Source organism: Tribolium madens, unplaced genomic scaffold (genome assembly GCF_015345945.1).
Source record: "Tribolium madens isolate multiple individuals breed KSU strain unplaced genomic scaffold, Tmad_KSU_1.1 Scaffold_91;HRSCAF=231;Tcas5.2_LG7, whole genome shotgun sequence".
NCBI lineage: Eukaryota > Metazoa > Arthropoda > Insecta > Coleoptera > Tenebrionidae > Tribolium > Tribolium madens.
Window position 1 is genome coordinate 12,473,868 of NW_025401063.1, and position 26,202 is coordinate 12,500,069.

General features: G+C 30.2%; 9 protein-coding genes across 16 annotated transcripts in view; 1 reads left to right on the top strand and 8 right to left on the bottom strand.

Moving 5' to 3' along the window:
- LOC123012005 (hemicentin-1-like) overlaps positions 1-3,962 on the top strand; it is a 182,806-nt gene extending 178,844 nt beyond the window's left edge. For 3 of the 6 annotated variants that reach the window (XM_044409749.1, XM_044409751.1, XM_044409750.1), the window contains 3 exons: positions 1,722-1,973; positions 2,173-2,327; positions 2,380-3,962. In XM_044409749.1, coding sequence (XP_044265684.1) covers positions 1,722-1,973; positions 2,173-2,327; positions 2,380-2,562 — 590 coding nt within the window. In that variant the 3' untranslated portion in view covers positions 2,563-3,962. The remainder of the gene's footprint in view (positions 1-1,721; positions 1,974-2,172; positions 2,328-2,379) is intronic. The other 3 variants (XR_006413180.1, XR_006413181.1, XR_006413182.1) reach the window with 3 other exon arrangements.
- A 1-nt stretch (position 3,963) lies between these two features.
- LOC123012007 (NPC intracellular cholesterol transporter 2-like) lies at positions 3,964-5,416 on the bottom strand. 2 transcript variants are annotated; one of them, XM_044409754.1, is made up of 4 exons: positions 4,731-5,416; positions 4,567-4,677; positions 4,206-4,384; positions 3,964-4,154 (listed from the first exon to the last, which is right to left on the bottom strand). In XM_044409754.1, exons 1-4 carry the CDS (start codon positions 4,816-4,818, stop codon positions 4,047-4,049), a joined length of 486 nt encoding a protein of 161 aa, XP_044265689.1. In that variant the 5' UTR covers positions 4,819-5,416; the 3' UTR covers positions 3,964-4,046. The 2 variants fall into 2 exon arrangements, with proteins under 2 accessions (XP_044265689.1, XP_044265688.1); XM_044409753.1 differs by having other exon boundaries at positions 4,552-4,677.
- Positions 5,417-5,539: 123 nt separating this feature from the next.
- Positions 5,540-7,181, bottom strand: LOC123012009 (NPC intracellular cholesterol transporter 2-like). Its single transcript, XM_044409755.1, has 4 exons — positions 6,965-7,181; positions 6,748-6,858; positions 5,754-5,953; positions 5,540-5,696 (listed from the first exon to the last, which is right to left on the bottom strand). Exons 1-4 carry the CDS (start codon positions 7,044-7,046, stop codon positions 5,607-5,609), a joined length of 483 nt encoding a protein of 160 aa, XP_044265690.1. The 5' UTR covers positions 7,047-7,181; the 3' UTR covers positions 5,540-5,606.
- Positions 7,182-10,976: 3,795 nt separating this feature from the next.
- On the bottom strand, positions 10,977-12,126 carry LOC123011226. Of its 2 annotated transcripts, none has more exons than XM_044408576.1 (2): positions 11,917-12,126; positions 10,977-11,503 (listed from the first exon to the last, which is right to left on the bottom strand). In XM_044408576.1, the coding sequence occupies exons 1-2, from the start codon at positions 12,079-12,081 to the stop codon at positions 11,036-11,038; spliced, it is 633 nt and encodes a 210-aa protein (XP_044264511.1). In that variant the 5' UTR covers positions 12,082-12,126; the 3' UTR covers positions 10,977-11,035. The 2 variants fall into 2 exon arrangements, with proteins under 2 accessions (XP_044264511.1, XP_044264512.1); XM_044408577.1 differs by lacking the exon at positions 11,917-12,126 and adding an exon at positions 11,566-11,783.
- A 4,180-nt stretch (positions 12,127-16,306) lies between these two features.
- LOC123011183 lies at positions 16,307-17,090 on the bottom strand. The gene is made up of 3 exons (XM_044408515.1): positions 16,906-17,090; positions 16,478-16,850; positions 16,307-16,428 (listed from the first exon to the last, which is right to left on the bottom strand). Exons 1-3 carry the CDS (start codon positions 17,065-17,067, stop codon positions 16,334-16,336), a joined length of 630 nt encoding a protein of 209 aa, XP_044264450.1. The 5' UTR covers positions 17,068-17,090; the 3' UTR covers positions 16,307-16,333.
- A 1,680-nt stretch (positions 17,091-18,770) lies between these two features.
- LOC123011198 lies at positions 18,771-19,950 on the bottom strand. Its single transcript, XM_044408537.1, has 4 exons — positions 19,562-19,950; positions 19,325-19,512; positions 19,082-19,272; positions 18,771-19,027 (listed from the first exon to the last, which is right to left on the bottom strand). The coding sequence occupies exons 1-4, from the start codon at positions 19,736-19,738 to the stop codon at positions 18,933-18,935; spliced, it is 651 nt and encodes a 216-aa protein (XP_044264472.1). The 5' UTR covers positions 19,739-19,950; the 3' UTR covers positions 18,771-18,932.
- A 747-nt stretch (positions 19,951-20,697) lies between these two features.
- Positions 20,698-22,008, bottom strand: LOC123011282. Its single transcript, XM_044408651.1, has 4 exons — positions 21,820-22,008; positions 21,568-21,755; positions 20,900-21,084; positions 20,698-20,838 (listed from the first exon to the last, which is right to left on the bottom strand). Exons 1-4 carry the CDS (start codon positions 22,003-22,005, stop codon positions 20,744-20,746), a joined length of 654 nt encoding a protein of 217 aa, XP_044264586.1. The 5' UTR covers positions 22,006-22,008; the 3' UTR covers positions 20,698-20,743.
- A 144-nt stretch (positions 22,009-22,152) lies between these two features.
- LOC123011330 lies at positions 22,153-23,033 on the bottom strand. The gene is made up of 4 exons (XM_044408717.1): positions 22,869-23,033; positions 22,631-22,818; positions 22,396-22,580; positions 22,153-22,338 (listed from the first exon to the last, which is right to left on the bottom strand). The coding sequence occupies exons 1-4, from the start codon at positions 23,031-23,033 to the stop codon at positions 22,244-22,246; spliced, it is 633 nt and encodes a 210-aa protein (XP_044264652.1). The 3' UTR covers positions 22,153-22,243.
- A 1,748-nt stretch (positions 23,034-24,781) lies between these two features.
- On the bottom strand, positions 24,782-25,688 carry LOC123011270. The gene is made up of 4 exons (XM_044408635.1): positions 25,488-25,688; positions 25,239-25,426; positions 25,007-25,191; positions 24,782-24,958 (listed from the first exon to the last, which is right to left on the bottom strand). The coding sequence occupies exons 1-4, from the start codon at positions 25,650-25,652 to the stop codon at positions 24,864-24,866; spliced, it is 633 nt and encodes a 210-aa protein (XP_044264570.1). The 5' UTR covers positions 25,653-25,688; the 3' UTR covers positions 24,782-24,863.
- Between the last annotated feature and the right edge of the window lie 514 nt (positions 25,689-26,202).

Below are 26,202 nucleotides of genomic sequence, written 5' to 3' on the forward strand. Positions count from 1 at the left end.
AGCAAACATTTTAATAAGTATTTTTGGTTGCAGAGACAATACAAAAATATCTTATTAATTACACTGGATTTTTTAACCATTAAGTGACAAGGAAAGACGGTTTGCGTTGGTTTCTATTTTTAATTTATGATTATGTGCTTTTTCATATAATATTTATCACGCTTTATGAATTAAACGACTAAGCGTTTCAGTCGTGTGTACTTACACAGGGGATACGAGTATTACAACCTTTTGTATGTTTACTGCTTACACGAATCACAAATGGGGTTACAGTCTGCTTCCTTTATTTTAACTTAAAAAATAAATTACAAATTGTAGTTGGCTTCACTTAAGACGTTTTAATCCTTTAAAATCATTAATCTTTTGGCAAAGGCAGTCCGCAAAGGTCTTTGTTTGAAGGAATCCTATTGTTTGTAAAGTCTTCTTGCTAAGTTTTATTGCAATAGTTTATAGAGTAAGCTTCCGCACTAGCGTCTTTAGTTTCAAACGAGAGGTTTTTACTATTGCAACATTTAAGAGAAAAGCAATTATTATTGCATTTGCAATAATAAAATTTAGGACAAAAATAAAAACTGTTTTTTTTTAATACGATCTAAAACGATCTACGAGTATTACTGCACTATCAAAGATGAGAACTTATGATTTACCTCACGTATTTAGATAGAAATAAATTTAGAACTCTTACTGCTAAATTTATTAATACTTGTAATATGTCTAGTGATTTTCAGCTCACAGATCAAAAATTAATTATGAAAGAAATGTTAAACGTTCTAAATAATAATTTTAACACACAGCTATGATCAGGTGGTATTGTTCACTGATTCGCTGATAATGAGTAACTTTTCTTTAATTATGCCGCAAATTTTTCTTAACTTACTGTGAACATAAGTTTTCTCTATGTTTAATTTAATTAAAAATAATCACAGATTAATGCCTTACAAATGTTAATTGCTATGCAACTAATTGAGTATCTAAGTACTATAAATATTTAGAGTTAAAAAAATGTCCCCGTATAGTAAACAATCCTTAAAATACCATAGATAAAACCATTTATTTGATGTAAAATATAAAGCTGCAACAAACAATTGTATTTCTAGTGTTTCATTAAATAGAGTTAATAATAGAGTTAATACTGTATTTTTTGTGTATTGAGTAAAAGCTGTTACGGATGATTATATGCAATATTAAAAAATAGTTGTATATCTACAGTGAGTGGCAAAATTATGGAATAATCTTATTATTCTTATTAAAACTAAGAATATTTTGTTTTGGCATAAATGCTCAAATTTTACACTTTTTGGTTTTTGGAGTAATAACGTCATTGACGTTTTTTTTAATGGAAACTCCTAATTTTTTTATGCAATTCGATAGACATTTTAATTGTCGAAATGACGACACCAAAAAAAGTAAAAAAACTTAAAACAACAAAGGAACAAACAATTTTAAATTAAATTGAGAATTTTGTATTTTTAAAAAATAAAATTGACCTGTTTGAGCATTTTTGTCAGAACAAAATATTTTCAGTTTTAATAAATAAGGCTACTCCATAATTTAGCCCCTCACGGTATAATTTTTGTATGAAGACATATTGAAAATACAATTATTCACCTCTAAACTGCAGAAGTATATACCACCACAATTTTAGAATAAAGTATTATGTTACTAAAAAACATGTATTGCGTGAGTTTTTATTTCTAACATTTTGAATTTTGTTTTCTCAGCCTCGGACGGCGACCTGCCCTTCTCTCCCATCTTGGGGATCTTAATCGGTGCCACCCTTACCATAATCATTGTCATCCTCGTGGTGATAATTAGAGTCCGGAGATCTCAAAGCCAGCCCGAGGTTACAATAGAGCAAAAAGTATTAGGTGCTCCTCACCACAACACAATGTCTTCTGCAAAGCCACTCCTGAGGAGCTCTTCTCCACGTGACACCGACGAGAAGGATCCCGATGTAATTCCCGCTAAATACGGTAAAGCTTGCTTTTGTACCGGCAAAATAAATCTTCGTATAATTTCGTTACTCTATAAGTAACGCTTTTGTGGGACGCAGCACGATGCATTACGCCTAGTTAAATATTCATATCGGTTTGTCTCCCATTCCGTTTCATCTAGTGTCAAAACTAAACAATGTGCAAAGTGCTTAAATTCGAAAATTTCGTGTTTTTGTAGACTCTCCCGACGGAGAAACTGCCAGGAATATAGGACCGCTAAACGGTCCCCAAAATCTTCCTCTGGGCTCCTTCGCAACATCTCCGAATTATGCTCAGACAGCCGTTCCAGCCCCCCAATGGGTCAGTCCCGTTGCTCCCACAACCGAGCCGATGGTATTTTACTCCAATTCTTCAAAAACTTAGACTTGTCAATAATCTGTTGCAGTATCATTTGTATAATAATCCTGTGGCGATGGTGGGCACGTTTTCTAGGGATTCCAGGCCAAAGGAACTTCGTTTAGGAAACGGAAGCACGGCCACCCTTCAAAGAGCCACAGATTTGGAGTTAAACGGATTAGCCATTAAAGAGAGACTGATGGCAAACCGACTACCGGAAAGTTGTGTTTAAAACAAGTGTCTTTTGTATTGTTTGGTTGTTCGCAAAATTACTTTAAGGACCGTCCAAAGCGTTACGGCAGTGGCGAAGGGGACTGCATTTAATAAAAAAAAACACTACCATTACTTTGCCAAATTGTTGCCACCAGTAGCTTGAAACATTAGTTGTCTAAACTGATGCAGCTGCATGTCTCAAATTGCTTTAGACAAATGGCCAAAAATACTAGGTGATTGTGCAAAAATTCTAGGAGGTTACCTATAGTAAATACAGATTTAAAGATGTCAAAATAACTCAACTCGCCTTATCCAAATGTTTACAGCAATGTTTACATTAATCGGTGGCATTTGCGATTATTACATTCGCTCATATTTTCAATAAAAAAAATTTGCCTCTATTATTTTTTTCTTATGAGGCCACTATTTTCTGCAACCGTTTCAGCTTTTTTTTGACTCTTTTTTACAACGCACTAGGTAAGTATTAAAGAGCAAACGTCAGAGATCATATTTTTTTATAATTCTTATTGATGAAATTCAGATATTCGGATAAGGTAAGTTGAGTTGTTTTTGCATCTTTTGTCCTCTACTATCACCTCTTAAAATTTCTGCACTACTATTAACATCATTAATGCCATTTCAACATTACTGGTGGTAATTTTTCAGATTTTTGAAAACAAAACATGTTCCTCGTTGCATCCAACTTCCGCCAAAATTCGCCAGCTGCCGTTGCATAAAGAGTTATCGTTTTCTAAATGTAAATTGTGTCTAAAGATAGACTGACTTATAGCCAAGTTAAGTGTTCGTGTTATCGGTGAAAGAGTGGACACCTCATACAGACAATCGGTAGCTGAAATCTAAGTAAATTTCTAATGAAGACTTGTAAATATCATTGTTGCATATCGTGAAGATGGTTGGCTGTTTTGTAACCAGTAACTGAATGCTTTTTGATAAAAATTAAAATTAATATACGAAATAAGTGAAACGAATTTGATTATCTAGAGTGTTCTATTGCTCACATTTTGCTAGAAAGTTTATCTCTATCACTAATTTATTTAAGTACTTTTATTTGCCAAAACTGGCTCGTCTTCCATGTCCCTATGATTTAATTTCGAGTAGAATCGGACAATGTGAACAATAAAACTGCAATGAGGATGAACAAGGAATAAGTGTTCTGTTACTTTTAAGATAAACTTGATTCGTTTCTGTATACATGTAGATATTAAAAACTTTAAGTGCATATCGTTACTTCATATCTTTTAATAAATTTTCGAATCGGTTATTTTTTGGATGCACTTGTTGCTATTGTACTGTTTAAGATAGTCATAAGTAAATATTGTGATATTTTATGTAGGCTAAAACCCATGTATTTAGGAAACATATTGTAGAAAAACCGATAATAAATGTATAAAACATTAAGTGACTTTTAGTAAATATTAATAATATTATAATTATAAAACACACATAAATAGAAAAATAAATAACATATTAATATTCATATGGTTACGCAATCATTTTGGAGTCCTCGGGATACAATGTGACTGGAAACGAAAAGCACATAAGCTGATCATCTTTTTCAGTTTTCATAATCCACTTCACACGAGCAGACAACTAAAAATAAAAATTCAATTTGTTGCATTTTATTTTGTGTTCGTTTTTTACTGGTGGATACTGTGGACTAACGAAAATTTGAGCAGAAAATACTGCTTTGTAGTTAATTTCAAGTGGACATTTCAAAATATCACACGGATCGTCAGGTGTCACAGACAAGGCGAATTTCATATTGCCGTTAATGTAGAAAGCAACATCGTTGATGATATTACCACTAATATCAATGAGTCCTACAAAAATACAAAAAACAATTCATCAATCTAATCTATTTTGACAAGTTATTAAAACAGGGCTCTTGTGTTGATTAAAATGGCGCCATCGTTATTATCAAAAATTAATCAGATCACTATTACTGCATCTGTATGAAAAAATCAGCAACCACAAAATTTTTTCTTACCGTCGTTTCTCTTACCGGTATTCAAAACGAATGAAATCGAAGTATTGGTCCCAATTGTTAAAGGGCACGAAGTATCCTCATCACTACAGTTCTCTATTGTCACATTTTCATATGTCCAATATGAACCTGAATAATAATAATTTTAATAGGTAAATCTTCAAACTTAATTCTAAACTTACCGCATTCGAGGATGTCAATACTATGTGCAAAATGAAAACAAAGGAGGAAGGATGCTACACACAGTAAATTTTTGTATAGCAGCTGCATGATGACTCTAATTTGCTTTACTCTTGTCAAAACAAAACTAATACAATAAGTATAATGTGACGGAATTAATACGTGCAGTATAAATCTCAGACACTTTTAAATTATCACATTTATCTCATATCTCAACAAAATGAAGCCCTAGAAAATAAAAGTAAGATTTTGTTTGTTTAAAAAAATGTTTATGATAAATATTTTTAACCCAGAATTTTTTAACCTATATATTTTTATTATTATTTTTAATTTGTTTGATAAAACTTTACTTAATATTGTTGATTTCAAGTTACCAGTTACAAGATTCCTATATGTTGTACTTATGTCTGTACATACATGTACTCGCATCTTAGCCTAAATTCAAAATTAGTAACACTTCATTCTCATTTTTTTATAAACAAAAACAATTTGAGATAAATACTTTTTACATTGCTCAATCAATCAAAGAATTCTTTCAATTGATTATTATCCATCTCGTCCAACGAGAACGTGATTGTCACGACATTTAAAAACGTTACAGTTGTCCTTCTTCACATTGACCGCAGTTTTATAAAAAAAAATGAGTCATCACTTAGATCTAAAGTACGATATTACGTGAAAGGTGTATACAATAAATAAAATTATTTATTAAGTACTTCATTATATGTTTCTTTATGTACTATGTAAATAAAACAATAGATCATAAAGTCACACTCATTCATCTTATTCATACACAATGATACAGCAACAATTATAATAATTATTTATTTATAATGTTTTAGTGCTTTTTACTGTTTTTACTAATTTACTGTTTAAAACTAATTAGTAATCCTGGCTGGGATTTCGAAACAAATAACGTCATCTTTGCCATCGGTCGGTGTTAATCCCCAATGGATGACGGCTTTAACCTGTAAGACATTTTCCATTGAATTCATGTAGTTAAATTAATTTTTTTTTCGACGTACTCGTGGATAAATCTGCAGCACTTCAATATTGTTTCTGTAAAGATAGTCTTGTCCTTTTTTGAGTGGACATCCTACTTGATTCAGGCCATCAGCCGAGTAAATATTTTTACAAGCATCAGTTCCATCGACTCCGGGAAAAGGAAAAGGGACGCCAGCGATATACGCGTGAATTGAATTTAATATTTTTTCAATATCTCTTTCTGAAATTGAATTATTTGGGATTACTACAATGCATTGTTTAAGTGACTTTTGATTTAGTATAGAATATATTATCTAAAGATGTTTAGAAATTTTAGTCCGATTAAGTTATTTTTAATCGAAAAATTTGATACGAGTACAATTGGAGACTTCAACGATTTACTCCATTTTTAAACAAACCGGTTGGGAAATAAACAAGTGCATTTACTCAACTTAAGTAGATAAATACATACATGGAATAATACCACACTAATAAAATTATTTACCTTCGATTTCAGGTTTTTCTTGCTACCTTAACCTGACATTGACCATGTTATAAAAAATTGTTTTCATGGAACAGCAATTTAAAATTAGTTAATTACTTTATATTTTCTAACACATACATCTAATATGCTTAATTAAAATTTGTTGTAAATGGATACCTTAAAACAGGTTTTTTTGTTTAGACTTCGTCTTCTACAATGTTAAATATCATTTTTTCCTTTCAAACGTTTATCCAAAAACTAATTTTATACATACTTCCATTTAAAATTTTCTAAAACAGTTTTTTAATAAATAAATTAATAAATAATAAAATAAATGTTATAGCTATGAAAATAATTTCAAACTAAACCTACACAAATGCTATAGAAATATTCTATATTAAATACTACGATAAAATTTCATCGACTTGTATAATAAATAACTATTATTCTGTCGATTTAAAAATATTTAAAGCACATAAGGTAAATTAATAAAAATGTAGATATATTTGCTCAGCAGGTAAGTGTATTTTTCACATAATTTTTAAACTTACCTGGCTTGACATTGAGTTCTATTTTAACGACTGAATTTTTTCTTAATCTGCAAGGTGGTTTCTTACAGTTACCTAATTTGACCCGGTTTTCAAGCCCTTCGATGGGTTTTTCTAAAACAAATTCAAAATTAATCGATTACTAATAATACATAGAAAAATTTAAATTTTCAAAGCAAAAACTTGATATCTTTGACCTACAATTGAAAAATGGACTTACCAATATCATGGCATTGAGTAACATTAATAGCAGAAGAGTAAGAGATAGCGCTAAATAAAAACAATGCTACAAGCACTTTCATTTTTAAATTACGAGTGCAAACACGGAAAATTACTTTAATACTGTTGCTAAAACCCTCATGTACTGTACTGGCCGATATCGGTCTCCGAAGGTGGATGTCAAAACCCACTCTTAAAGAGACGTTCCACTACCACTTCAGTCTGTGCTGGTGCTTCCGAGACTTTGGTAATTTTTATTCGGTTTGCGTATTTTTATTTATTACTAAAGTCACACTAAGGTTAATGATATTTGTTGTAGAAAACGTGAATTTAAGTTTCCTTCTCAACAAATAATTTAATGTTAAAAATTTAATAATTTGTATATAGCCTTGTAGACAGGAAGATGTATGTCTCTGTATACAAGTAGCAAAATTTAAATTGGTAATATAATTAATTATAGTGGATATCCACTTATTATTATCAATAACTACGTAAATCACTGAAACTGTTAATAACTTTTTACATATAATTTTATGCAATAACTGGTTTCTGTCGAATTTCACTTTTTTCAAAATAATTATTTTACATTGAAAATAACAAACAAAAAAATTCATTTACAAACTACAGCAGCGCAAAGCAGGCGACCTTGTTTTCTAGACTTGTGACCCAATCACAGTTAAAATTAAATTGAAATTAGAACTTCTGTAAACTTACTAATACGAAAATAATCAATTATTTGAAGAAAAATCTTATGTTTGTTTCCATTTTTCCAGAGGTTGCACTCACGCATGAAAAGGTTCTAGTTTTGCCAGCTCTCCTTAATTTTTATATATATATTATTTTATATATTATATTTTTTATAAACATATATACATTTTTTTTGACGCAACGAAGTCGCTTCGCTTACATATTTCAATGGTTTGAAGTCTAGGTTACCATCTCAAGCATTTGCAATGACAAAACAATTTTCAGTTGAGTGACATTGAGGGAAGGTGTCACAACGATGTTTATATACACGAGTGTAAATAATGAGGTTTTTATGAGTGTAGAAAAATACAAGGACTCAAATTGATAATAAAATCAATTGATACACAAAAATTTTTCGTCTCGGAAATCATATAGAATTATGTAGAAAAGGCCTTCTGATGCTCGGCTACAAGAATTAAGGTTTCTGCTCCGTGCCGTCGAGTTGAGCTGTATACCTACAGGTGTTTCAGAACTCGCGCCTCAGGGAAAAATTCCATGTAAAGTAAAACGCCAGAAATATGGAAAAAATGTTAAAAAAAATCTATTTACAAAAACTAAAAAACTATAGGAGTTACTATATTTGTGTTGGAATAATAATCCATGTTTTTTACTGAAGGGTATTAGAAGAGGAAACAAGGAAGCTGCATCCTAAATTGTAACTATGTTTAACGTTATTTATAGTTTTTATTGGAAAAAATTTGTACCTTACTAAATAATTAAATTAAATAATTTTGTACTTTATTAAATAATTATGAAAAAACATCTTCAAAATCATCAGCTGGCAGCATCTTTCTCACTGTGTATAACAAGAAAACAAAACATTGCGCTTCTTGACCAAATTTTAATATGTTTTAAAAGAAGGTCGTAAATGCTGTTTTACAAAATATACCTAAAAAAATTTGGAAGAAATTGTCGTTTTACATACAGTCTTGTTTAGGAATAAATTTTAAGAATCTTTGCAACTTAACAATAATTTAATCTAATAATTTAAATGTATTTTGTGTTGTTTTTATAAATTTTTATGGTGTTGATATCTTATCACATTTTACATGATAACATATTAACTTTAGTTTATACAACACATCATTGTAGAAACATTTCTGTTGCCAAACCATTAGGCGTAGTAAATTAATTTGTAACTCTTCTAACAAGATACGACTTTTTACAGCTTTAAAATTACCAAAATTAAATACGAAGTAATTGTATTTTAGAATATTTTATATTGGTATGAATACTACGAGATTAACCTAAAAATTATGCAAAAAAAAACTCTTCTGTTTTTAGAATATGTAGTCAGAAACGGTAGGGGAAGAATGGCTATCTATAATAACTTTTTGGACAGAAAAACATAATCGTATTATATCTTTCACACACTCTAAAGCTTCTTGCGTTTTTTATTTTAAAATATGTCACAAATAACAAAATTTTAAAAATCATTATTTACCTAACACTCACTTTTATCACTGCAAGTGGCTCTTTCAAATTTGTGATCGTGATAGTGATAACCTAATAGTCAGGTATATCAATGATGTCATTCGTCTGGTCGTTTACCAAATTACGATACTACACAAAAGAAAAATTACTGCGTAGTTTGGACCTAAATCATACAAATTTATTTTCTTTATCTAATATCTAGGATCATTAAATATTACGTTTGTTATTTACGTAACTATAGGTATGTACGTTTTGCTACTGTCAATTCACAATTCTCATAAGTCTGAGACAAGACTAATAATAGCCATCGTGGCTTCAGTTATAATTATTTTTAAAATTTGAAATCAAGAAGTTGTTGCAATATGTATAACGGATTGCGGCAAAAAAAAATCAGAAATACTCCGCTCATGCATAACTCTATATAACGAATAGGAAAAATCTTGAGTTAGATAAATTTTCTAAATTTTCTAAGAAGATGAAAAGTCCGAAAAGTCAACATAGAATCTATGTATAAATTTGGCGTCAAACGGACCACAATTTTTAATACGCCTGGCGAGGTGTCAAATGTCAGATTAATAACTTTCAATGCTATGGTTTGTTCAGACGCTAAATTAAAAAAAAAACACTCGTTACAATAGTATTCTATTAATAATATTCCTATATATTTATTTTTACAACAAAACATTTTTAATATACCTAAACTGTGAAACAACATATAATATATTCACTAAACTCCCGACATGTCAAAATGACATTAAGTTAGTTAAACAAAAAGTTACTATGGCTATGTTGGTGACAACTTCACTCAAAGTTTAACAACCTGGTCGCTATCACTTGATTTGAAATGATTTAATTATTATCATTGGTGCATGTGCCTGTACCATGGAAACTTGACATCAAGTACAGTCAGATGAAATAATAGTCATCTGTGTCGTTTGGAATACACTCAAAAATTTTGGTTTGACATTGTAAACGTCACGGGAGTTTTGTGAATACATAATATACAGGGACATTTTTTTTATTAGTATACATAACCCTATGTATACTTTCAAAAAAACCGGGTTAATTTCATAGGGCAGGCGACCAACATTTCAAGCTTTTAAAGGGTACTAGATATTGAAATATGCAAAACGAAAATTTTGTGTCAAGTTTGTCAAGTGTCAGTCTTGAAATTTAAAGCGCAGCTTTAAAAAGTTAATGCCATTTGTGTGTCGCCAAAGTGGAGCGGGAGATATGGCCGCATCGCATGGCCTTCACAATCGCCACACTTGGCACCTAACGATTTTTTTCTTTGGGGATATTTAAAAACAAAAAAATATACTAATGTTCTAATGCAAAATTTAGAAGAGCTGAAAGAACGTTCTTTACGAATACGTATTCGTACAGAATATAATAATATAGATCCTGAATTTATCAGGTATGCAGTGGCGGTATGTTCAAAATCGCTTGGGTTATTGTTTGGAACTGCAAGCCCAGCATTGTGAACACTTGCTTTAATTATTTAATATTTTTCTTGTTTTAATGGGTTTTATTTTTTTTAATTAATATTTCATTACATTTACTTTGTTGTTTTTTAAAATTTGTCTTTTATTTAACGCCTTTAAAACCTTTGTAATATTGGTTGCCTATGCCTAGACTAACTGCAAATAATAATAGTAATAGTCATATGTAAGTAGTTAAATACATATACATCCGTATACTAATAAAAAAATGTGCCTGTATGTACAAGTATTAATTAAATCAATGAATTCAAAACGTTTAAAATTTGTAATCGATATTTTTTTATAATTTTATGTTAACTTTGAGAATAAAAAATTGGTAGAAAACACTTATAATGTTTATAATTTTTATTGAGATTTTTTGTTATTTTTACAATATGTGGCAAAGAATTTCAAGATACAATTGCAATATCAGCGCACGACCGGAATGTTTCTTGGGCCCCACAGCCCATCTTTTGGGTACCATCAGTACAAATTCCCCAAGAATTTCCGCTCTTGTAATGCCATCTTAAGACACATCTATCACAGATAACTCCTGCTGGCAATTGTACTTGATTTGTGATTTGGTACTCATCAGCACTGACAGGATGTTGCGAGGAACCATCAGCTAGCGGCAAATCGACAAAACAATCTTCGGTTTCAGGTTTAGTGGGATCTTCCAAGACGCACAAACTGTAGGTAAAACTACCAAGATGGTTCGCAGTAAGAGTAATGGAAGTAGTGACAACACTTCCGGCTTTGTAAGTTTTTGAAACAACACCATTTCCAAATTTACCCGTATTTTCGTTGCTTCTGGGGACGGGATCGGCGTAGTTGTCACCACAGACTCCGCATTTACCTCCGTTTTGCTCGTATTGAACCTGAAAAAAATATTTTTATTATATTTCTTTCACATAAATAATATTTGTAATTATGGACATACCGCAAAACCTCCGCAAAAGAAAGCATTATCGTCATAATTAATCGGGGCTTTCTGATCTATTCTCCACCGAGAAGCTCTGTTTGTTGGGTCCATCATCATACCATGACTGGCCACTTTTTGCAAGCAGACCAAAACAAGCACTACTGTTACAAATTTTGCCACCATTGTTTTAATTATCACAAGACCGAACTAATTAAAGTAGTGCGAAAATTTTCACTTATATAGAAATTCAATCGATAAGATATCGCAATTTAAATAAATATGAGGGTTCTCTTGATGCAAAAAGTTGCCGCCAGATATGAAGTGAACCTTCTTAATCAAATATTTTAATAAACCAATCGGAAACGGTACCTTGACACCCCCACAGAAATATCCCATGTCGTTGTAATTTGAGGGTTGTTTCCAGTCGAGTCTCCACAAGGAAGCTCGATTAATAGGTTCAAGCATCATACCATGACCTGAAGTTTCTTCAAGGTAGCAAAATACTACAAAGACAAGAATTTCTCTTATTGCCATATTTCGCAATACTTCTGAATTCCAGAACTAATACACTATACTGAAAGATTTTGGGGTGATTTTTATTTATACCTAAATTGTGGCTATTTTGATAAGATAGCTAGAAATATATTTATTAGGGGTTTATTACACCTGCATTAACAGTTTAATTAGATCAAACAAACCGCCAAAATCTAAATTATTTAATGAAGGATAAGAATGTTACATGACTTCTAGTAGTCATTTCTCATTTTACGAATGTAGATTTGATTTATTTAAGTTTTTTTTTTAATTTTTGTTCCAATTAAGTTAAATAAAATGCGAAGAAAGCCCTGGAACAGATCAAAGTTTTTATTGTGATCAAAGGTTAAGTTTTTTTTAATAAATAGTTCAAATTGTTGCCTCATGTAAAGGATAATGATAAAATCATTAGCAAATGAAAATTTTAAAGTAATTTTTGATGTCAACTCATTTACTGTATTGTATTAGATTTTTTTATTCTTATCAAGCTTATTATTGTCACATCAAATTTTGCCACTGTATTTTAATTAGTGAAATAATGTAATATTAAGTTTCTTGGTAAATGCGAATTTCATAATGATTTTGAAATGTTTTAGTTAAGAATATATTGAAAACTCCTGTTTTCATTCTAAAAAGCAAGTAAGAGAAATATGGTGGCAAAATATTGCAAAAATAGATAGTCTTTTAACAATATAACATTTAAAACAGTAGAGGGTAAAATTTTTCAATATAGGCTTCCACCATTTTTATTTGAAATTTATAGCTTTTTCTCATCGAGTAGACAACAATGTCTGAAAACATTTAAAAAAAAAGCATTTAGTGTTTTTATCTATTTTTATTTAAACTTTTACTAATAATTAAGTATTTGTTTTCTGTACTTACATTGTTGAGGTCACGTACCTCTTTTCTGTTTCAAAGAAAAAAAAATAGTATATCATTCAACAAGCATATAATGATATTCACAAAGGTGAAGGTTAAAAAACGAGTCGTAGACTAGTTTTTTAATCACCTGAGTAAATAATAGCCATTATATATGAGTAGAATACTAATACGATTTACGATTGTAAAATAAAAAATATATTCAATTTTTAGTATTGACAAAGCTGACATATGGAAGTTGACGTTTCAATTTAATTAATAAAAATGTCAAATTGTGTTGAAACAGAATAAAGGAAAGAGTCCTGGAATATAACTTAATGGGCCGTATGAATAAAGTTAAGTAAATGCTTCTACTTGTAATAGTAAAAAATAGACGTAATTTAGATTTTATGAGAAAGAAAGAGACAAAATTATAGTAAAAGCTTTTGCTACATTTTATTCATACTACCCAATATTCCACGAGTGGAATATGAACTAAATTATGTGTCTATAAATACGCAGTCGTGGTTTATGCACATTAATTTATAAATTTTACCATAAAAGTTCTTGTTGTAAAAAGTCTTTAAAGAACATAATTTAGATATTGTAAAACATAAGTGTTTGAGTTTTTTATTAGTCTTTTCCAAGAATTGATTAATCAATAATCACTTACATCTGTCAATCTGGGCCTTATTATTTATCGATTATAATTCTATTGTTCAAAAAAACTTCAAGTTTGATTGAAATCAATTATATTAATATCAATATAAGTTGTCACTTATTGATCCTTACTCGTTGTTTAGTTCTTCAGACTTCCTCTAGCATATAGGTATATAAATAAATAAATAAATATACTCAAAAATGTTCTCCCATTTTCATAAATTTTTGTAACTTTGTCAGCCTGTATGTAAATATTTCATACTATCTTTAGTACCTATCAAATATAAAAATTAAAACTAAACTTGTTAAAACAACTTGAAGTGAAAAGAAAAATAAATTAGACAAAAGTTTATAAATTATCATCGTCTTAATAATGCCTACTTACAGTTGGCAAAATACGAATCTATTGTCTAATTTATTCTTTCAGATCCAGGTCTCCGACAGATCCCACCTTCCACTATTTAAACAAAAAACTAGCATTTTGGGATCATAATTATAATGTCGTACTTAAAGTCTGTTGGTATGTATTTTCAGTGATATGTGAGTTTATTCAAGGTAATAATCTATATCTACAGTATTCGCGTGTTTAACAAATTTTCAAAACATTCTTAACCAGCTATTTATTTCGTCACTTTTTAAAACAGCCACGTGATTACAACGTATCTTCGAGTATGTACAATTTCTAATTTTTCTAATATCTATAAAGAAGAAAACATCTAGTCAATGTTGTCACACAATAAGTATAAGTGTTTTCTCTAGCATTATCTTTCTTACTCTTCAATGTGATGACTAGTTTTTGAAACATAAACAATAGCTATTTATGTATCAAGTACGCAAAATAGGGTTTTAAGGAACGAATCGTAATTAATGACGAGGCGACGTACTTATAGGAGCCGAGTCTTTAATGAGAGGAGTCACCTAAAACCTTTTGCGTACGTGGTGGATACAAGATTTTTTTATTAAAGCTCCCAAAACACGAATTCACACCTCTTATTAATAAAAAAATTTCGCCACCATAGTAACCAATTTAATTTTTTTGTCCGCAAAAACTGTTGTTGGGGACTGAGTACGCAAAATAACCATTTTGCGTACTATTTTATTAAGTCCGGAAAAGACTCATTTTGTGGTCTCAAATGAGTCCGCAAAATAGCTATTTTTGGGAGCGTATACAAAAACATATTTTTTTATAGTTTTGTGCAAACTTCTACAATTAATAAAAACAAAAATAATGTTATAAATACACAATACAATACATAATAAATAAAATTACAGACAGAAGCCCAATAAAACTTAATCTTTATACTGCCCCTTGCAAGTACAATGTAATTTTTGAAAAATACATAATTTGATTATTAATTTAATACTTTAATCTTTATTATTAGGTAGTATTATTTATTTAAAATTTATATTTACAAAATATAAAAAAGAAGTAGTCTTTATCTTGGAATCTGTCAGATTAATCGCAGTTGGTTTTTAAACTTTGAAGTCAAAAATAATTAATCTGGTTCTACTGCTCGCTTAATATCTTCATGTGGCGATTGGTTGAATTACAAATTGAAAAATTTTACTAACGACTAAATAAAAAAATCTAATAAGCATTTACTGTATGGATGTTCCGTTTTTTTTTGTTACAAATTTAAACAGATGAAAGGATATAAGACAAAAAAGTTTCTTTTAATGCGTTTTTTCCACTATTTCGAAGCAAAATCAAATTCGCCATTTGGCGAAGAAAAAATTGGAGCTTTTTATTTAGAAAAATTGAGTTAAGGGTATTTGAGGTTTCCCAAACGTAACTATCGATTATGAAATTACCGGAAGGACGATCTAATCTTTCTCTTTCATATGTCAAAATACTAGTTTAAAATAATAAAAAATAATAGAGTTATCGATTTCTGAATAAAAAGAACAAGAACTTTTTAACTTTTCTGTCGTACTTAAATTTAGACGTGATTTAGACAAACATCAAGTTGTTTTATCTTTTTATTTTGATATATTTTAGACGTAATTAGATAATTAATTATTAATGAACATTTTTGACTGTTGAGTTGAGATCTATAAATTCTTATCGAAAGATCTTGCAATTAGGTACTTATTACAACCAAGTGTCTTCTTTTGTTTTAATTTATCAGTTAGATCAATTTTCTAGAGTCATGCATCTTACAGGTGACATTAATAAAAGTAAAATATTTAATTAAAATCAAGTGGGCATACATTTTGAAATTTAATTGTATGTAATTAGGTATAAATGAAATAATCATAAATATACGGGACGACGAAGTGCTGAAATTAAAAAAAAAAACAATTTAAGAAACAAGTTTTAAATAATGTTTTGTGACCTGACCTGACCTAAGCTGTGTCGAGATTTTCAGATTTTCAGATTTTTATTTATATTCTGCGATATTCAGTGTGTTTTTTTTTAATTACCCTATATATTTAGAGGCTCCATCACTCCGTGGCTGAAAACTTACCTAAAATCTCCAATAAATAAAGCTAAAATAAGAATTTGAACAATCATTTTCTTTGAATCGACATGTAAAACTAAGATAGTTTGGGTAGAAGTAGAGAATGATTTTTTTGCATACTTTTTATAGGTTTTGGAGTACTTCACAAAACCGATAAAATCAAGAGCTGGACGATTGAAAAGTTTATTGTGAGATTGAAAATTTATTTCATGATTTGCGTGACACCAGAAATATAAAAAAGGCAATTATTAACCAAAATAATTTATTTGTAGTTAAACTATAGCTACATCAGCACAAGTGCGGAAAGTTTCTTGTGACCCGCATCCTTTGGCCCAAGTACCATCGCCACAATCACCCCAATTATTACCTTAAACCCATTAATTTATTTTTAATTTTTTAAATTTCAAGATACGTACCTGCACGATAATGCCATCTTAACACACAATGAGCACAAGTTTTACCTTTCGGCAGTTGCAAAGCTACAGAAACGTCAGTTTCTCCCGCTGAAACATTATATTGTTTTAAACCATCAGCCAAAGACAAGACTTCAAAACATTCCTCTCCACTTTCGGGAGCATTGGAATTAGTGATTTCGCATAAACTAAATTCAAAACTTCCCAAATGATTTTTAGACAACCAAACTTTAACATTTATGACACTCCCAGCTTCGTATGTACGTACGATTTTTCCAGAACCATATTTGCCAGTATTTTCGTTATTTTGAGGATGAGGATCGCTGTAAGTGTCACCACAGACTCCGCATTTTCCACCATTTAATTCCCATTGGACCTACAATAAATTAGAAACCTTAAACTGCTAGGTTATTGAATTACTGAATAATTACATAATATCCCCCACAAAAATTCTGATTGTCTTGATAATTTGGTAAAGCGGATTTGTCGTACCGCCACAGAGAGCTTCTGTTTGGTGGTTCCAACATCATGCCATGACCACTTATTTCTTTAAGTAAAATACTGCTAATTGCTACTAAGAGTAGTTTAGCCATTTTTTTTATAACTAGTAGTAAAATTTGCCTTTTTTGCTTTTATATAACATATGATAAGATAAACAGAAAAAATGAGGTGGAAGAATATAATAAAGAAGTATCTAAAGTATATAAAATTCAATATATCTTAATCTTTTAATGATTTTATTAATACATTTGTAACATTTTTTCTTTTATGTGTGATTGTTTTATTGAAACTTTTAATCTTTTTAGTCTAATAAGTAACTCCGAAATTTTAATTGAGGACGTCATTTAGTTAAATAATACCATCAACTTATCCGAGGCAACAACAAAATTTCAAGAACTTTATAACCACAAACCATGTAAGCACTTTATAAATAAAACCATATAACAATAATGACAGTAGCTATAGTTTATGGTCTATAAATCTAAAATCAAATAAGCCTTTGTGAGTAAAGTTGATAAAACTTTTTTTTAATAGGAAGGTTTTGGTAGCATTCACAAGACAATAACTAAAGTGTGCAACAACTTGCTAATATCCCATTATAACATTTAAACATTCACTCAACAGTCAGAACATTCATTACGATTCAAAATCATTCTTGTTTTGCATAAAAATTAGCGTCTCTGAAACGATATCGTATGTGGTAAATGCGCAAATGGTAACATTGATCGCTGATGGATAATTATTTAGTATTCTATCAAGAAACAATTTTACATATTTATTATTCCCGTATTCAATTTATGTATGACTAGAATTTCCCTGTCACAGATAAAAGCACTAAAAACGCGAAAGACGTCAATCATTTCCTGGAAAAAACATTATAATGAATTATAAATTAGCTTGATTTCGGTAAAAAATTAATGAGATTAGTCTGACTTAACAGTTGTTAAGTTATTTAGGTAATAAAATGTTTGTGTTTTTCAGTTTCTCACTTTGAAATGAAGAAAAATATTTTACTTTGTCCGTGCTAGTTTGTATGGAAAAACAAAATAAATGAAATAAGAAAAATAAATAAAACATCCTTTTTTCTATTATAATAATATACTTCAATTTAAATATACGTAAGTATTTTTTACTAAACACTATTCTTTGTTTTTCAGTATAAAATATTCAGGGTGAGTCCTAACTTATATGCATAAGTTTTTGGGTATAAAATAAATAATAATGAAAAAAAATTCTAACAAAAGTTTCTTAGTTTCCGAGATATACTCACCATGTTAAAAACACTATTAGACTTTAAAATTTTAGATAATTTGCGCTGACACCAATGCCGACATTACATTTGTTCACGCCAGGCCTGTCAATAGTTAAGTGAACCGATTTTCTTTATTTTGGTAGGGTTAAGAGGAATTTTTAATTGATATTCGATAAAAATAAAAAATATTTTATTTAACTTTTTTTTTAATTTTTTTTTTACTTATTATTGATCAACCTTTCATTCCCTAAGTTTATGCGTATAAGTTACATAAGACTCACTCTGTATTGCCGCAAGATTTTTCTAAAATCACATACATCACTTGCCAATAAAGATAAGAAATAAAAATCTTAGTCATAAGACTAAGCAAAAAATGATATTTTAATAGTTTTTACTTTTATTAGAATTGTCTTATCGATAAGATATTATAAATAATAGTTATGAGTAGATAATAGGTAGGTATACAAATACACTGGTTTTACTTTATAGTTCAGGCAACCATTAATACAGCAAATAAATTAAAGAAGAAACACAGATGCTAGGTTTTTTTTGTAAAAATTATTTAATAATTGTTTAATAATATTTTATTACTTTGAAACAATAAAATAATAAAATATTAAACTATTTTTACACTAAAACTGTTCACAGTAATTTGATAGACTTTATTTGGGTTTTATTTCCATTTTGTACAAAATTTTTACCAAACTACACAACTGCAATATCAGCACACGATCTAAAAGTCTCTTGAGGCCCACATCCGTCCGCAAAACTGCCATCATCGCATTGTCCCCAACTGTTGCCTAAATACAAACAAAATTTAAAACGAAATCGAGAAAATGTTGTTTAAGTAATACCACAATTGTAATGCCAACGAAGAACACATCTATCACATTTCAGGCCATCGGGTAACTTAACCTGAGTATCAACAATCAAACTCTTGTCAGTTGATTGAATATAATATCTCGGCTCGCCATTTGCCAGTGTGATGGGTTGGAAACACTCTTCTCCCGATTCTGGGGCGTTTGGATCTTGCAAAACACATACACTAGAGCAAAATAATTATTACACTCGTATTTAAAAAAATTGAGCTTCCCTACCTAAAGTTGAAATATCCCATATGATTAGCAGTCAAATTAATTGTGATATCAATCACACTTCCTGAATCATACGTCCGTACAACCTTCCCTTGACCATAAGTCCCGGTATTTTCGTTCGCTTGTGGATGTGGATCGGAGTAGATATCGCCACAGACACCACACTTGCCATTAAATTGGCTCCATTGGACCTTTTGTTAGGAATTAACTTTCATCCAGTTAATAAAATAAGATACTTACGGCCACTCCGCCACAAAAATTCTGATTATCATCGTAATTTGGAGGTGCCGTTGGGTCAAACCGCCACAAAGAACTGCGATTTGGTGGTTCCATCATCATTCCATGACCGGAAATTTTCTCAACGAGAAAACAGAACACAAGGAAAACAACAGAAACAGAAAGCATTTTTCCAATCATCACGAAGACGTTTTGAGGGTGTTTTGATGACTTGATGCTATTTATTCGCTTGATAACGGTGAAGAGGCAGAAATATGTGAAAGATAAGGTAGGTATCTATTGTATTTTACTTTAATAAAAATGAAGTGGATAGAATATTACCGTTATTTATAAACATTATTTAGTCAGTTTTAATTGTTTGTACTTATTAGTTTGCAGTAAAAATGGTTTAAAATAAAAATATGTAACAGAGGTGGTGTCGTGTTTACTGCAATTTTTCTCAAGTGGAGATTTACGTCAAAGCTCTCAAAGTTCTTGAAAAAAAGCAAAAGTTAATATGATAAAAGATAAGTGTTCTAATCAATAGGTACTAAAATACAATCAGCATCATATCTTTGATGATTTATTTTTATTATTCTTAAGTTTGAAGAAGTATTTCTTACTACGTGATGTTTACTTAGTAGGTAACGTAAGTATATTTCTAGATTTTTTTTCCTCCACAAAATAAGAAGTACGTTTCAAAAACTACGTTTGTTATCAAAAATTTATGAATCATTGCAAAAAAAATTCACATAATCAATTTTTTCGAAGATTTTTGTTTCATAAAATTTATCCAATCCCTTTAGCAACGCTTTGGATCCAAAAATGCTTATTTGGGTCTAATTTAGAGCTTTAGTGGCTTAGATGTCAAGAAAATTACAAATGTAAACAAAAATAAATGATATCTTTCTGTTTTTTCAAACTATTCAACTATCCTGAACATTTTACATAAGTAGGTACAATTTAAGAAATATTACGTTTTCTATAGTGACACTATGTCAACACTTTATCCGTTTTGGAATTACTTCTAATAATGTTCTTAATTTTTGTTATTGTCTTAAAGTTTTAAATAGGTATCTACATATCTTAATACACTTTTTTATTTTTATTTTTTTTTTGTAATAGGGCCTACTAATGTTTAAAAAAAACATTCAACGACATAAGTTAGTAGGTTTCAATTTATTATTATCAAATTATTTACAAAAGTTAGAGTATTGCTACATCTGCACAAGACCGGAAAGTTTCCTGAGGTCCACATCCCTCTTGGTAACTCCCATCTTCACACTGTCCCCAATTATTTCCTAAATAAAATATTGAATTATAATTCTGCTTTATATATTTTTTTTAAATACGTAAAAATACCTGCAGTATAATGCCATCGCAAAACACATCTATCACAAGTCAACCCATCCGGTAGCTTAACTTGGGTGTTCACTGTTTTTTCACTATAAGTAACATTATATCTGTCATCACCATTACTCAAAGATATTGGTTGGAAGCACTCTTCACCAGATTCTGGAGCACTTGGATTTTGCAAAACACAGAGACTAAAAGTACATCAAAAACTACAGTTTATCTTCAAGCTGTTAAAAATTGCGCGTTTGTATATCTCTATAGAAACGCCTTTTTTGTAACCAGAAATGAAAGACTTTTGGAGTTGAAAGTTGAGATGTGACGACTCTACCGAGTCAAATATGAGGTCATTTGAGGCATTTCACACGGTGAAATGACTTATTTATCAATAGTTACACGAACTGTTTAATAATTAAATTAAAAAGCCTCGAAGAACGCGAAATAACAATATTATTACCAAATATTTAACCGGTAACACGAGTAGCTCATGTGTATGCATGACAGAGGTCAAAATTAAAAATTGCAAGATGGCCGTTGAAAAGTAAACAGAGTCCAAATTTCCGTTTCTTTGCGATCCGCTTGAAAATAAAATAGTATATATCATTCAACTAAAAAAACTCACTTCTTCTCGTAATGATATCTACTATTTTTCTAATAAAGATTGCATTCCTACCTACCTAAACAAAAAATATCCCAAATGATTTGTTGTCAACGTAACTTGAATATCTACTACACTTCCAGGCGCATATTGTCGGACAACTTTCCCTTGACCATATTTTCCAGTATTTTCATTTTCTTGGGGATGAGGAGCGTTGTAAGGGTCACCACAAACACCACATTTTCCATCCATACTTTGCCACTGAAACTTTGACAAAATTAGAATACATACTATATTATGTATTTATTAAAATTTAATAAAAAAAACTTACTGCAGCCCCACCACAATAATTTTGGTTATCGTTGTAATTTTGAGGTGCTGTGGGATCAAATCTCCACAAAGAACTGCGATTAGGTGGTTCTAACATCATCCCATGGCCAGAAACTTTCGCTACAAGAAGACAAAACAACAGAAAAAATTGCCAAGAAAACTTCATATTTTTTAACATTTTTATCATACGGGATGTCTACGCAAATGAACTGTTTTTATATTGCAGCACTGATTTTGTAAAAAATGATAAGATTGGAATTTCGAGATTGATTTATTCTCGGACGTTCGAGAAGATTATTGACGGAAAGAGCAAAAATAATAATAACAAATAGCAGAATTTTCAGTAAAATTCTTTATTTAAACAATTTCGTGTTTTATGTCGCATAACAACATTATCAGTAATAGAAAACTGAAGATTAATAGGTTTAAGAGATTGTTATATCAGCACAAGAACGGAAAGTCTCTTGAGGGCCACATCCTTGATTATAACTTCCATCTTCACACTGCCCCCAGTTGTTACCTAATTTAATTATGTAACATTAAGATAATCAAATAATTAATTAATTAAAGAACTTACCGGCTTGATAATGCCAACGCAAGACACATCTGTCACATTTCAAACCGCTTGGCAATTGTATTTGTGTATTTATTGTTTTTTCACCAGTAACAACATTGTATTGATTATCACCATTTGCAAGTTTCAGAGGCTGGAAGCAATCTTCTCCAGATTCATGCTTGTTCGGGTTTTGTAATACGCACAAACTATATATTAAAAAATGTTTTTACAAAAAAATAATATTTTTTACACCTACCTAAAATTAAAGAAACCCTTATGGTTTGTGGTAAGTAAAACCTCAACATCGATAGAACTTCCTGATTTATACTCAGCGGCGATTATTCCCTGGCCATATTTACCAGTATTCTCGTTTGCTTGTGGATGGGGATCGTCGTATTTGTCACCACAAACACCACATTTGCCTCCCATACTAGCCCACTGGACCTACAACAAAACATTACCAAAAATTAAAATTAAAAAATACGAGTATTTACCCCAGCTCCTCCACAATAATTCTGATTGTCGTTATAATTAGGTGGTGCGTTGGGATTAAATCGCCACAAAGAGCTTCGATTTGGGGGTTGTAGCATCATTCCATGACCAGAGATTTTGTCAACAAGGAGGCAAAAAATGAAGAAACTAAGTTGAAGCAAAGCCATTTTTTGAAGTTGTTCTGATGATTCGAGAAAACTTTCTTTATATAGGTTATGGTCAGATAAAATTAGGAATTTATGGCTTAAATTTAAAGAAATTGTTGTTAAGTTTAATCCTTCGAGCGTGGCCAAGATTAAAAAGACTTAACGTAATCCAAAATAACTGATCCAAAAATTAAGCACTACGCACGTTTTATTTACTTCTCATTCAAGTATTTTCTGTTTTACAGATAAACTTTTGGAATTTATGCTAGTATTAGTAGTAGTTTATTTAAGTAATTTATGAAAAAAAGTCACATTGTAAATACCAGCTTCCAATTAATTAAAAAAAAATGTTTAATTTTCAGATATTTTAAAGCAAAAAAGTGTCATCTCAAATTTGAAATTTATTTCTGCATTTTATGTGAATGAGAGTGAGAAAGCAACTGAAAAAGTGTTATCATTTTATTCGCACTATACAAATGATTCAAAAGTGTCGGACCATCTTTAGAATGGTGATAGAAGACTATCAGCTAAACATAAAAATAAAAGCAAATTTTTACAAGCTTATTTTTCTGAGAAAAAGCAGAACTGACAAAATGACCATTTCCGAATTATTATGACTATTATGAGGTACCTCGCATTACTGTTTCCGATGTCAGATTGAATGTTTTGTTGAATTTGTTTGTAAATGTTTTGTACACCATAAGACACAACTCGGTAAACAGGTTTTGTTAATCTTCTCTTCTTTCATTTCTTCTGTTAATCTGTTTAATATTGCAAGATCTGCCCTTTCCTCTAACTAAATTCAAGAATTCATATTTGAACAACCAAAAACTTAAAGTCCCAAAGATTTAACCTTTGAAGAACAATATCTTGTGAAAAAAACTTAAACATTTTTTTATTATGGGAACATTTAACTCAGTTGGATGTTCTTTTTCGCTACCGAAGAGATAGTCCGAGTCTTTTTAATCATCCTGTAGATTTAATTGCAGAGAGTCAAAAATGCAATTTTGATTAGGTAAATCCGAGAGTAAATCCTATTGTAAAATGTTATTTGTTTTTTTCATGCTACTACTCTCAGTATAAGTACTTGATTAGAGAGATTACGACTTTATTTAAAACTTCAAGATAAAACAAATTTAAAAAGTAGATTGTAAGATTTAACCCACGTTTATTTTTGTATAGTCAAACCTTTTGTTTATTATTTTTATTTTTGTTGTATTAAAATTTTAATTTTTTTTAAATATAATAGTAGATTATGTTATTAGGAGTAAAAGTGATTGTTTATGTTAACATTCATTTTGCCGAACAGAGAGGCAAATGGATTCAGCTGAGCCACATAAACTCACTTTTACTCCAAATAATATATACTATTTTATCTGCAAACGATTCACATGGAGAGAAAAGAGTAACACACCAATAATCAAGTAAATCACCTCAATAATCAGGACACTTTGCAATAAAATCATAACAAACGTCACGACCCAGTTTCGGAATTTGTGTTGAGATTTCGAAAGTGTTGATTGATTTAACTGGTGAATAATATAATATAGTGCAAAATGTCGAATGCTGATAATCTACCTTGTACCTCTCCAGAAAATGCTGAAAATGCGAAAGAGACAAGAAAGAGACAACAGTGGTAAATGTCAAAGTAAGTGTCAAGTAAAAGTGAAAACGCCTAGGCATATAAACAGTGTTTTGACTCCATCATGTCTGAAAAGTAAAACTTCTCCCTGTGTCATTTAGTAATAAAAGTGGTCACTTTTGTGACGTTTGCGGATAAAAATAATTTATTTATCTAAAAAATTTTACAATACTACACAATAATGTTCCTAACATAAAAAAATACAATTTTTACACGATTCTGACATCTGAGCACGATCTAAATGTTTCTTGAGGTCCACATCCTAACCCTGAAGTACCATTTCCACAATTTCCCCAATTATTCCCTATAAACAATATTACGAAAATTTTATTTTAACAAAAAAAATTATTACCAGTTCGGTAATTCCATCTAAGCACACACCGATCACACTTAATTTTTTTGGGCAGTTTGAGTTTATTTTTTACTAGTCTATCCGTTTTCAAAACATTGTACTTGACAGAACCGTCAGCTAGTTTCAATGGAATGAAACATTTCTCGTCCATTTCAGGTTCATTGGAGTCTTTGAGAACACAAAGACTGCAAACAATTTTTTTTTCCAAAATTTAACTAATTGTCATATTTACCTGTATTTAAAAAAACCCAAATGATTTGCTGTGAGTTTTACTTGAACATCAATCGTACTTCCGGCTTTATACTCCGCTACGACAAAACCTCGCCCATACTTGCCTCCATTCTCGTTCGATTGTGGGTGAGGATCGTCGAATTTGTCTCCACAGGGGCCACACTTGCCTCCAAATTTGCCCCATTGGACCTAAATATAAAATCTGTGCTTAAAATCTGTGCTTTGTTTTTCGGTTCTGAAAATTACTTACACCGAAGCCGCCACAAAAGTTTTGATTATCATTGTAATTTATTGGAGCTGAGCTATTAAACCTCCATAATGAGCTTCTGTTTGGTGGCTCCAGCATCATCCCATGGCTGTTTATTTTGTGAATTGTAAAAAACAAGAGGAACAAGCTGGCTACAACGTGATTCATAATATTTTCTTAAGTTTTTTCTTGACTAACGGTGGTTTGAAATGTGTACCTTTTATATGTGGAAACCCCTATTTTACAACACAGATAAGATAAACAACTGGAACATAGAAATTTTCGAAAATATTGTATCTTTTTATCTTTTTCTATTTGTAAATAAGTATATAATTACTCAGAAAAGTATGAGTGAGTAAGAAATTATTTGTTTTGGTGGAGATATGAGCCAAATTTTGGCATACATACAAACATCCTGTAATTTATCTTTATTAATTAATACTTATAATAACTTATAAAAAATATCTAGCTTTTGTCTATCAATCATAAAAGAGCTTTTCTAAGTAAAATACAGCAAATGAGATTGATATTTCTTGACAAATTGATGCTCTGTCTTGATTTTTTCCCAAAATATGTCATAAAGCTAAGTACAAATAAGTAAATGAATAACAAGAATTTTTAACAAAGGAAGCTTTGTATTCCAAAAACATTGTATTGTATTAAAAAAAAAATTAATTAACGATAAGAAATATTTTAATTAATTCTATAAAACAAATTG

What these genes read in the sequence shown, in the direction of transcription:
- LOC123011282 (XM_044408651.1), bottom strand. Translation starts at nt 22,005, where the DNA reads ATGATAAAAATGTTAAAAAATATGAAGTTTTCTTGGCAATTTTTTCTG. An exon ending in ATTATTGTGGTGGGGCTGCA is followed by an intron (nt 21,756 to 21,819) that starts GTAAGTTTTTTT and finishes ATTTTGTCAAAG; the next exon opens with TTTCAGTGGCAAAGTATGGA. An exon ending in TTGGGATATTTTTTGTTTAG is followed by an intron (nt 21,085 to 21,567) that starts GTAGGTAGGAAT and finishes ATGTACTTTTAG; the next exon opens with TCTCTGTGTTTTGCAAAATC.
- LOC123011198 (XM_044408537.1), bottom strand. Translation starts at nt 19,738, where the DNA reads ATGATTGGAAAAATGCTTTCTGTTTCTGTTGTTTTCCTTGTGTTCTGT. An exon ending in ATGGGATATTTCAACTTTAG is followed by an intron (nt 19,273 to 19,324) that starts GTAGGGAAGCTC and finishes ATTTTGCTCTAG; the next exon opens with TGTATGTGTTTTGCAAGATC. An exon ending in TCGTTGGCATTACAATTGTG is followed by an intron (nt 19,028 to 19,081) that starts GTATTACTTAAA and finishes GTTTGTATTTAG; the next exon opens with GCAACAGTTGGGGACAATGC.
- LOC123012007 (XM_044409753.1), bottom strand. Translation starts at nt 4,818, where the DNA reads ATGCAGCTGCTATACAAAAATTTACTGTGTGTAGCATCCTTCCTCCTT. An exon ending in TATTGACATCCTCGAATGCG is followed by an intron (nt 4,678 to 4,730) that starts GTAAGTTTAGAA and finishes ATTATTATTCAG; the next exon opens with GTTCATATTGGACATATGAA. An exon ending in TTAGTCCACAGTATCCACCA is followed by an intron (nt 4,155 to 4,205) that starts GTAAAAAACGAA and finishes TTTTATTTTTAG; the next exon opens with TTGTCTGCTCGTGTGAAGTG.
- LOC123011183 (XM_044408515.1), bottom strand. Translation starts at nt 17,067, where the DNA reads ATGGCTAAACTACTCTTAGTAGCAATTAGCAGTATTTTACTTAAAGAA. An exon ending in ATTTTTGTGGGGGATATTAT is followed by an intron (nt 16,851 to 16,905) that starts GTAATTATTCAG and finishes AATTTATTGTAG; the next exon opens with GTCCAATGGGAATTAAATGG. An exon ending in AAGATGGCATTATCGTGCAG is followed by an intron (nt 16,429 to 16,477) that starts GTACGTATCTTG and finishes AATGGGTTTAAG; the next exon opens with GTAATAATTGGGGTGATTGT.
- LOC123011330 (XM_044408717.1), bottom strand. Translation starts at nt 23,033, where the DNA reads ATGGCTTTGCTTCAACTTAGTTTCTTCATTTTTTGCCTCCTTGTTGAC. An exon ending in ATTATTGTGGAGGAGCTGGG is followed by an intron (nt 22,819 to 22,868) that starts GTAAATACTCGT and finishes GTTTTGTTGTAG; the next exon opens with GTCCAGTGGGCTAGTATGGG. An exon ending in GCGTTGGCATTATCAAGCCG is followed by an intron (nt 22,339 to 22,395) that starts GTAAGTTCTTTA and finishes TAATTAAATTAG; the next exon opens with GTAACAACTGGGGGCAGTGT.
- LOC123011226 (XM_044408576.1), bottom strand. Translation starts at nt 12,081, where the DNA reads ATGGCAATAAGAGAAATTCTTGTCTTTGTAGTATTTTGCTACCTTGAA. An exon ending in ATTTCTGTGGGGGTGTCAAG is followed by an intron (nt 11,504 to 11,916) that starts GTACCGTTTCCG and finishes TATTTTTTTCAG; the next exon opens with GTTCAATACGAGCAAAACGG.
- LOC123011270 (XM_044408635.1), bottom strand. Translation starts at nt 25,652, where the DNA reads ATGAATCACGTTGTAGCCAGCTTGTTCCTCTTGTTTTTTACAATTCAC. An exon ending in ACTTTTGTGGCGGCTTCGGT is followed by an intron (nt 25,427 to 25,487) that starts GTAAGTAATTTT and finishes TTTTATATTTAG; the next exon opens with GTCCAATGGGGCAAATTTGG. An exon ending in TAGATGGAATTACCGAACTG is followed by an intron (nt 24,959 to 25,006) that starts GTAATAATTTTT and finishes TATTGTTTATAG; the next exon opens with GGAATAATTGGGGAAATTGT.
- LOC123012009 (XM_044409755.1), bottom strand. Translation starts at nt 7,046, where the DNA reads ATGAAAGTGCTTGTAGCATTGTTTTTATTTAGCGCTATCTCTTACTCT. An exon ending in TACTCAATGCCATGATATTG is followed by an intron (nt 6,859 to 6,964) that starts GTAAGTCCATTT and finishes AATTTGTTTTAG; the next exon opens with AAAAACCCATCGAAGGGCTT. An exon ending in TGCTGCAGATTTATCCACGA is followed by an intron (nt 5,697 to 5,753) that starts GTACGTCGAAAA and finishes AATGTCTTACAG; the next exon opens with GTTAAAGCCGTCATCCATTG.